Genomic DNA, 9,823 nt, shown 5'->3' with positions numbered 1-9,823 from the left:
AAAAAAAAACATCATAAGTGTTAACAGTATTATGAACGTCCTGTTATGGATTCCACCAAAAATCGAGTCGGGCTGAGCGATATATTCCATTCACAGAAAACACAAGTTGACATTTGTTGGGCTTGAACTCTCTTCAACAAGATTTTAAAGGTCATGCCTGAGATGTGAAGCCGTTCTCGTATGAGCAGACGACCCATGAAAATCAATTAGCCAGTCTTCATTTCATCGAGCAATTGATATTTTGTAACGGAAAATGTACATTATATACACATTATTATGCTGTTTAGTAGACATCTCGCACAAGATGTGAAATGACGAGATGTGAAGTTTAATCTCAAAAGCACTGGTACTCTAAAATATAAAACTAATTCTGATTTCTTCGTCGAGACATCTTGTAGTCTCGTCTATTAACGTTCTCTCGAGAATGCGATTGATTTTTTTTAAAAATTGTGACGGCTGCAATGGTGTCACCTGGATCGAGAAAACTCCATTGTTACATCGCTGGTAACATTTGTAGGCCTACATCAACTTCGTGGTGAACACAGACCTTTACAGTCATACTTAACGACGAACTCCACAACATATAGTGGTCTTTCTGACACCGATAGGCTGTGGAGTTTCAACTTCATGACAGTGACGGTTGACCATGCAACGTTGTGCGACTAATTTACCCAGACATCATAAGTAGTACACGTACAGAGTACACAGTACATGTATAGTGTCTTGATAACAGATGTGACAAGGAGAAGACCTGGAGGTGCTTGCCCTGTCTACAGTCTTGTGGGCCGATCCACGTGGCCAAACACACTTTTAAACTACATGAACTGAAGAGCATTTGCTCTATGGGCATACCGTAGCGGTGGGTGCTTCTTTCTGTTTGTATCAGACAAACACGTCAGTTACATTATCTTGTCTGATTTGGTGGTCAGCAGTCGCCGTGGAACTTCCTGAAGTCATCGAATACCGGTGGAAACATGACGTCATTCAAATTCAGATTCCTCAGGCGTGTAAAGGTCTGGCATTTGCTGTACATTCTTACTGTTCTCATAGTTTACTACATTCTGACGTCCTCCAAAGAGAACGAAAAACCAAAGAGAAAGGCACCAGAGTTACAGGCGCCCAAAGTCAAGGCGTTGTTATCCACCGGGCTGGCGAAACTAAGAGGCAAGACTTTTCGCGATGTCGGTGAGATCTTGGACCATCTAGCCATGGAAGACGTGAACTGTGTGCCTTTCAAGGCCGCCAGCCGGAAGGTCAAGATATGCATATATGACTTGGCGAGGGACGAGGTGGTATCCAAGTCTTTGAAGATGTACGAGACTTGGGAATCTGATCAGCTCCATGATTTAGAAACCATTCTAAATCGAGACAAGGAACTCGGTTTACTAGATCTCGGTGCGAACCTGGGTGTGTTCACGCTGACCGCTGCGGCTATGGGACGTAAGGTGCTAGCGGTGGACGCTTGCCACAGCACAGTGAGCAGACTCAAGAAGAGCATCTATACCAACCGTTTTCTGGACAAAGTGACTCTTGTAGAAGCTGCGTTGACCACCGTCAGGGGTTACTCCTTCATCTTTGTGCCCGCTAAGAACGCTGCAGGCGCCTACCCACATCACATTCCCAGGGAATTCATCACCGTGAAAGACGTCAAGAACCACAGAGTCGTCAAAAATGTCTTTCTTGACGACCTCCTTAAGTTTATCGACGTCAACAAGGCCGTTATTCGGATAGATATTGGCGGCAAAGAGCCGATGGTTCTCGCAGGCAGTCATCTTTTTGAAATCATCCACATCGAATGCATATTCATGAGTTTCACATACAATGAGAATCTCAGGAAACCCATTCAGATCGCACTGGAGGAACTGGAAATTAAAGGGTTTGTCCCGAAACGTTCTAGAATGGACCTCCATCCGTTGGAAATCGGAGATTTCGAGAAATGGCCATCGAAAATACTATGGGTAAGAAGACAGGGCTAGTATAAGACTGTCTTAGCGACGATTTTCACAACAGAATTTCATATGATGAGTGCTGTTGTACACGTGCTTCACTGGAGGAACAATTTTTTTGTACTTTTCTTCAGCCATGCCATTTTCAACAGTATTGTGGACATTAAAAACCATCTTTAATTTAGAATGTGCTCTATACTCTTGGATGAGTGAGTGAGTGAGTGCTTGGGGTTTAACGTCGTACTTAACAATTTTTCAGTCATATGACGACGAAGGAATCATTAGAGTGTATGTAATGTGCCTCCCTGTTGCAGGACGGATTTCCACGGCTCTTTTGTCTAGTGCTGCTTCACTGAGACGACTTACCGAAAGCAAGTAAGCTGACCCGCCCGAGCCATTATACTGATATGGGTCAAACAGTCGTTGCACTATGCCTCTCATGCTGAACGCCAAGCGAGGAAGCTGCAACTTCCTCTTTTAAAGTCTTAGGTGTGACTCGACCCAGGTTTAACCGTGGATCTACCGCTCCCGAAGCGGGTGCTCTGCCAACTGTGCTGACAGGGCCGGTATAATATACTCTTGGGCGTACTGTACTTGGGCATATTGTACATACCGGTATTGCATAAAACAAGTATAAACACCTCCGATCGGGAAAAAGATATTTCGTGGAAAAATTCCTATATTTGTTTATGATTTATTTATTTATTTTATTGGTGTTTTAGACTCTGCTAAAGAATATTTCATTTATACGACGGTGTATTTGTGCAAGATTAACTCTTTATGAAAACCCGCAGTTAAGTGGGTGTTAAAATGGTTTTATTCAGCTAAGACATACTCACTTACTGACGATATAGCTGGGCACACATTATCCTGTTGGTAAAGTCTGTAGCGAGAAGCGAGAATGGACATGAAGATCGATGAACTGTATGCACAATACGAGATTTGTGACTGGTGTGGCGACAGACGGTAATCCTCATGATATGAATCAACCGGCTGCTGTATTATCACTGTCTTAACGTAGGCCTATTACACTGGCGTAAACGTTTAGATGTACTTTTTGCAGTTTTATTAATTCACCTATCACCTGTTGCTGTTTTATCTGGGAATGCTGTATTGGTGCCAAGTTTTATTAGTTGGACTCCCGCGGCGCAATGACCATGGAGCTTCTAGACAGTTCGATGGCTCTGAGTTCAAGACCAGCTCATGCGGACTTCCTCTCTGAGGGTACGTGGGAAGGCCTGCCAGCAACCTGTGGGTTTTCCTAGTCTTTGCCCGGTTTCTCCCACCATAGTGCTGTCCGCCGTCGTATAAGTGAAATATTCTTGAGTACGGCGTAAAACTTCTATCAAATAAATAAATTTCAATTAGATTGAATATATCAAAGATACGGACAGTAGGGCGTGAAACTGCATTCAGACATTCATTTATTCAGTCTCTCATAGCATTTGTCACACAGGTCATTTTGTTTAATCGTATTCATTTATTTGGCTGTTCTAAACCTTCAACATTGCTCTGCAAAACATTGCAGTCAGTTTTACGGTTGGACGAATGAGGAATTTACTGAAGTGACGCACATTCCAATTTCCCACAAATACATGTGCATGCCACAAATGGAAATCAATAACGGTAAGACTGAAAGAGGGAACGGTATGTGCTAGGGGTCGTGTAAGTTGCCTCTATTTATACACTTACATAAACAGTTAGAATAAAACCTCGACTGAGGTAAACTGGCAAGAGGTCACAGGTTACGTTGCTACCATTTGCCAGCTATCACTCTTGTCTCCGTTGGTCTGGTCTTGCTCTCTATGCTGTACGTGTTTGATTATTTTGTATTCCTGCATAAACCAGGATTTTGCCCGTGGACTAAGTATCCCCGAGGCCTGGTCCCTTTGCATTGTTTTAAAGTGATTGTATGTTAAATGTGATGAGAACACAGCAATTTGAGTAATTCTAGACCAGGGACATCTTTTAAATTGCAATTAACATCACTACATATTTTTTTTTTACCTAATTCAGCTTAAGCCATGAAGCTAGAGGGCGTGTAAATTGCTACTTTTTATACATTTACATTAACAGTTAGAATAAAACCCTGACTGAGGTAAATTGACAAGAGGCTGTATTTCACCGGTAAGGTGGTCTTACTCTCTATGCTGTGCGTCTATCACACTGTCGCCGTTGTTCCTGTCTTACTCATTACGCTGTACGTTTATCACACTGTCGCCGTTGCCCTGGTTTTACTCTCTATGCTGTACGTCTATCACACTGTCGCTGTTGCTCTGGTCTCACTCTCTATACTGTAAATCTATCACACTGTCGCCGTTGCTCTCGTCTTACTCTCTATGCTGTACGTCTAACACACTGTCGCCGTTCCTCTGGTCTTAGCCTGGGGCAAACCCACGACTACCCGTAGGTTGCTGGAAGACCAGTCATGTTATACGAGAAAAATTTTACAGTACAACAATTAAATAGTTAACACATAATGACAACACAACGAATGCCAATCACTATACCATCCCTACCCATACCTAGTTTTTAGAGCGAAGGTGATGTATATATAAAACACACATAACACCAATACAATATTGACCAAGAAGAACATTTATTATTTAATCAGTTTTTATCCGAGTTTACAATTTGAAACAGAAACAGCATGTTAAATATTCTGGCATCTCGCTACAAGCACTTTTATGTGTTTTACTACCACTATGACAACTGGTAAAAACTGTTTCCTTTGCTCAATAAATACTCATCCTGGAATGCATTCAGCACAAAAAACATGCTCTACAATACTGTTTTGCACTCAAGAGCAAAATAACAAAAGTCTGCTTTGTTCATTTTGGTGGTATTAGGCATAAATCCAACTTGACCCTATAATTTTTCAGGATATTGATACTCAACAATGTCAAGTTATATAAGAACCTATCTAATACCATAATGTGAGATGCACAAGACACGCAGACTGACTTTAATGCTGTAGTCATTAACTTTAATATATCAGGTAAAAATTGAATATCTTTAAACACCTTTGCTTGGCTTTACAATGCCATCTGCTGAAAGTATCAACTTTAGTTCAGCTTAAACTGAAGTATTTTTTCCAATAAAATTAGTCTTAGACATGCACTTAAATGACAATCACTCCCTACTGTTATTTTGCCTCTCCCAAATGTTGATGGAAAACTAGAAATGGGACATTTAACCTGAGAGCATCCATCTATATGAAATGCATCTTCCACTTCAAAATGCAGTCCCGACTCAGTAATGAATACTTGCTGCTACTCTTTTTGAGCTACTATTTTTGAGCTACTCTTTTTGAGCCAGAATAAAAACGCCAAAGAGTAGGCAGAATAAGCATTCTAAATGAATACTTCAGAAGTCGTAGACAACATCCCATAGTACTTAATGCTTCAACCTTTTAATGTATAACAATGTTAAAAATATGCCGTGAAAATGCCAATAGTTTGAAATAAATACTTTGTCAGCTACAACTGATTAAGCACTATCAAAAAAAACTTAATGAGGTGAGAATGAAAACACAAAGACAGACAGATAGACAGGTTTAAAGTTCGACATGTGGCGCATGTGTAGCGTCATCCGACATTGTGCTTTGAGAACACACAGCGGGCGTTGTGAAAATGAACTGGTATTCACAGCGATTTGGCTCAGAAGCACCTGTGAGCATATTCTCCAGGCCACAGCGCAATATTACCTGCAGAAAAAAAAGGTGTGAAGACAGGTCAAAATGTTAAATAAAACTTGGTGCAAGAAAAACAGTGATAACACAACAAACCTCAGTCTGCATATTCCGTGCAGCTTTGGATAATACATGTAGTACATAGGTCACTAAAAGGTCTCGTTAAGTTCACAGATATGGCAGTGTCAACAGTTAAAATAATTATGGAAACTAATGTACAGATTAAATAGTTAAATAGTTAATATGCAAGTAAAGCAGACTAACATAAAATATGTACACATTTGAAGCCTCAGCACAAACCATAATATTTCATGAATTTACATGTATTTGGGCAAACTAGGTAGATCAACTACATCACCAGTCCCTGACACATGCTCTGACTATGTTACCTCCCTTTACAGAACTCACCTCCACAGATCTGTCTGGCCCATTCCAGCAATGCTGACCTCTATCATACTTCATACTGGAGTACACATTATCAGCTGGGCCGGACCAGTGCCCCCAGTTTCTGAGGAGATAATAGGAATACAGGGGTTCAGTGGCATACTAGTGCTATCTGTTTTAATCCTAGTCAGACCCATAGATATGAGTCAGAGATTCACTGAATTTGCAGAACAGCATTGTACCTGTAGTATCAAGGTGATTGGAAAAACTGAATGTGCAAAGGAAATGAACTCAATATTACGTGCTTTCAAGTCCCAAATACTCAATATCTTTGAATAAAACTTGTCCTCCAATATGCACTTGTCCTCCAATATGCAGCTGCAATGATTTATTTGCCTTTGTGGTACTGTAAGCTACATCATCCAATAAATGAACTAAAAAAAAAAAAGCTAAAGCTCCTTGTCAGAGCATTGTACCAAAAAGTCAATGGTGGGAGAGTTGTTAGTAACCCACCTCAGGTCAGTGGTTTAATCTGGTTTCCTTCACCAATAATACCGCAGTCATTTTATATTTATTTATCTATTTGATTTTACGCCGTACTCAAGAATATTCCACATGTATGGCAAGGGCCAGCTTTGTGATGGGAAGAAACCGAGACGAGCCCCGGAGAAGACAGAAAGAAAAACGCTGGAAATCCAACTAAAACCTACCATTGTTATAACTCTGAACACAAACTTACTGGTTAAGTTTGTGGTCTCGGTCAGGAGACATTAAAGCCCTGTGCCAACAAAAGTTAGTAAAGAAACAGGTTTTACAGCCAATCATCTTAAAATCCCCAAAACGCTTCACACTGGCTTTGCCTGCGCATGCATAACTCACCCTAAAGTAGTTTCAGCCCCACCGCTCTTCTGACGTTGTGTCGCCTTGTCAAAGGGACACAATTTATATACATATTCTCTGTCCGTCATTTCGTAACATTTTTCTCTCAAAAAGTAAAATTCTGCATTTGGACCCAGGTCTAACTCTAAGAATCCTTTTATATCACTGCAAAGAGAAAGAAATGAATGATATCAGTATTGTCAGAATACTTAATTACTGATCTACATGTTTGTTTCCTACTTCCTTGGCCGAATGGCTAGAGAGTCTGCCTTGAATGAGTGAGCGAGTGCTTGGGGTTTAACGTCGTACTTAACAAATTTTTAGTCATATGACAACGAAGGAATCATTAGAGTGCATGTAATGCGCCTCCTTATTGCAGGACGGATTTCCACCGCTCTTTTATCTAGCGCTGCTTCACTGAGACGCCTTACCGAAGGCAAGTAAGCGACCACGCCTGAGCCATTATACTGATATGGGTCAACCAGTCGTTGCACTATCCCTTTCACGCTGAACGCCAAGCGAGGAAGTTACAACTTCCTTTTTTAAAGTCTTAGGTGTGACTCGACCCAGGTTTAACCGTGGATCTACCGCTCCCGAAGCGGGCGCTCTGCCAGCTGTGCTAACGGGGACGGTATATATACTCTTGGGCATACTGTACTTGGGCATATTGTACATACCTGTATTGCATAAAACAAACAAGTATAAACACCTCCGATCGGGAAAAAGATATTTCGTGGAAAAATTCCTATATTTGTTTATGATTTATTTATTTATTTTATTGGTGTTTTAGGCTCTGCTAAAGAATATTTCACTTATATGACGGTGTATTTGTGCAAGATTAATTCTTTTTTAAATCCTCTTTTGAAGTCTTAGGTTTGACTTGACCCAGGACTGACCCTGGATCTACCGCTCCCGAACCGGATGCGTCCGTCTTGAAGTCAGGAGACCTTGGATCAAAACCTGGGTGGTGTCATACAAAACACTTAAAAAAAAAATGGTACTTGTTGCTGCCTTGTTTGGTGCTCAGCATTGAGAAGTTTGAGCAGGAAACAGAGCTGTGTCAGTGTAATGTGATTGGGTGAGGTGTCACGTCTGGTGTCTACATGGAAGGAAACTGGGCAGAGCCCAGGGAACCCCACGACTATCTACACACTGCTGCAAGACCTTCCCACATATGCCCGGAGAGGAAGCTGGACATAAACTCACAATGACCGCATTTTTGAGAGACTCCTGGGTCACCTGTGCCAATCAGTGTAACCCTTTACTCCTACTTTTATTTACATTTACATACCATTTACATACCATGTTTAATACCTTTACAAGAATTTCACAATGTGCCTTACAAACCTCCTTATTTAAAGGTCAAGGCCGTGGCAGTTCTGCTGAAGGGCAAACTGAAGGAGCTTTTTTTCAAATCTTGTAAACTTGAATGAATGATTATGGCTTAACGCCACATCGGCAATATTTCAGCCATATCGTGGCGATCTTGTAGACTTGACCAACACTGAGTACAGGATTCAGACTTGTTCAATGAAATATAGTGTAACTATCAGACAGAAAAAGATGAAAAACATAAAGCAATATGACCCACATTCAGTGGAGAAGATTCCACCTATAAAGGCAAACATCTGCATGTACCCAGCTCACTCATGCAAAGATACAGATTAAACTATTATTGAAAGATGTATAATATAACCACTCACCTAATTTCTTTGTCTAACTTTTTCAGTTCTTCATCGGCCTCATTAAAATTATTCCTTGCTTCATCAGCAACTGAAAAATAATAACAGTGGATGGATTTTTATCGGAAATAAAGCTTTTCTGACTCAGCTCTGAAAACCATAAATGTGAAATAACAAATTGAAAAAAGTCAAAGGTCATAACTACATCTTTAAACATGGCATCTTTAAACATGGCACCTTCATTAGATTCTGTCCTAGTAGACATCTTCATGTGAGTATGAAGTTCTGAAGATGCTATTTCTGCCATTTTCCTTCAAATATTTCACCAGGGTTTCATAATTTTAGTAAGCCTTTATTTTCAGAAAGATGCAATTTTGAACTTAGTCGATGGATGCACAAACTAGGCTGAAATTGCAGCAACTGCAGCACAGACTCAGTGGTTAAACTTTTATTGATTTCATGCTGCTTGGATTACAATTAGAAGAATATATCTTAAAATTATTTTGTGAAAAGGACTTCCAGTGTGACTTTATTGTATACAGATGGTAATATCAATGTATATCGAGCTTTTAAACCCATTATCACAAAACTAATAAGTATCTTGTTCGTGAACAAGGAAAAATTTCATTTTGGACAGGTGTGATGGAGTAGTGAAAAGCAGTGTTACCTTGGATCAGTAATTTGGTTTCTTCGTTATAATCAGGCATTTTCTCCTCCTCAGCCTCTTCCTTCTTCCCATCATCCCCTCGTGCCTGCAAGCGGCAATAAATGTCACAAGTTAGTCTTCCGTCAAACAAGTACCATGATCATATTCAGATTTTCAATGTCACCCCAAAAATCTAAAATGCAACCACTGAAATCCTAAGTCATGTGTGCATGTTAAAGATTGCTTTACAACTTTCTATTGGTAATTACAGCAAGAACTGATGACGTAACTACCCCTCCTCTCCACCTTCGATTAATTAACGAGCAGAAATGTGGGAAAATTTATTAAAGTCCAAAATTAGTATACTTTTTTTGACCATACACTTCACAGGTTTCACCTAGTATGATGGCCACCAGCTTTCTGGTCTGGGAAAACAAGAACAACAGATGCAGTATTTCATTGTTTTTTTACCCCATACCAACGACTTCCAGCATTGTGGTGCAGCTGCAGTAGTAAATCATCAAAACTTGCTGAATTAATCACAGGCAAAATCTCTTCCACATGTGACCTTCATGTATGTCGTACTGCAGGTGAT

General features: G+C 40.3%; 2 protein-coding genes across 3 annotated transcripts in view; one reads left to right on the top strand and one right to left on the bottom strand.

The window, feature by feature from the left end:
* The first annotated feature begins 974 nt into the window (after positions 1-974).
* On the top strand, positions 975-2,049 carry LOC135470710 (uncharacterized). Its single transcript, XM_064749746.1, has one exon. The coding sequence runs from the start codon at positions 975-977 to the stop codon at positions 1,974-1,976; it is 1,002 nt and encodes a 333-aa protein (XP_064605816.1). The 3' UTR covers positions 1,977-2,049.
* A 2,421-nt stretch (positions 2,050-4,470) lies between these two features.
* Positions 4,471-9,823, bottom strand: part of LOC135470086 (glucosidase 2 subunit beta-like) — a 31,591-nt gene continuing 26,238 nt past the window's right edge. The window contains exons 11-15 of one of the 2 annotated variants that reach the window (XM_064748830.1): positions 9,250-9,334; positions 8,604-8,673; positions 6,901-7,065; positions 6,046-6,145; positions 4,471-5,652 (exon numbers count right to left, since the gene is read on the bottom strand). In XM_064748830.1, the coding sequence (XP_064604900.1) occupies positions 5,503-5,652; positions 6,046-6,145; positions 6,901-7,065; positions 8,604-8,673; positions 9,250-9,334 (570 nt within the window). In that variant the 3' untranslated portion in view covers positions 4,471-5,502. The remainder of the gene's footprint in view (positions 5,653-6,045; positions 6,146-6,900; positions 7,066-8,603; positions 8,674-9,249; positions 9,335-9,823) is intronic. The other variant, XM_064748829.1, reaches the window with a different exon arrangement.

Source organism: Liolophura sinensis, chromosome 7 (assembly GCF_032854445.1).
Source record: "Liolophura sinensis isolate JHLJ2023 chromosome 7, CUHK_Ljap_v2, whole genome shotgun sequence".
NCBI lineage: Eukaryota > Metazoa > Mollusca > Polyplacophora > Chitonida > Chitonidae > Liolophura > Liolophura sinensis.
The sequence above is the reverse complement of the archived record's forward strand: the minus strand, read 5'-3'. Positions and strand labels throughout refer to the sequence as shown.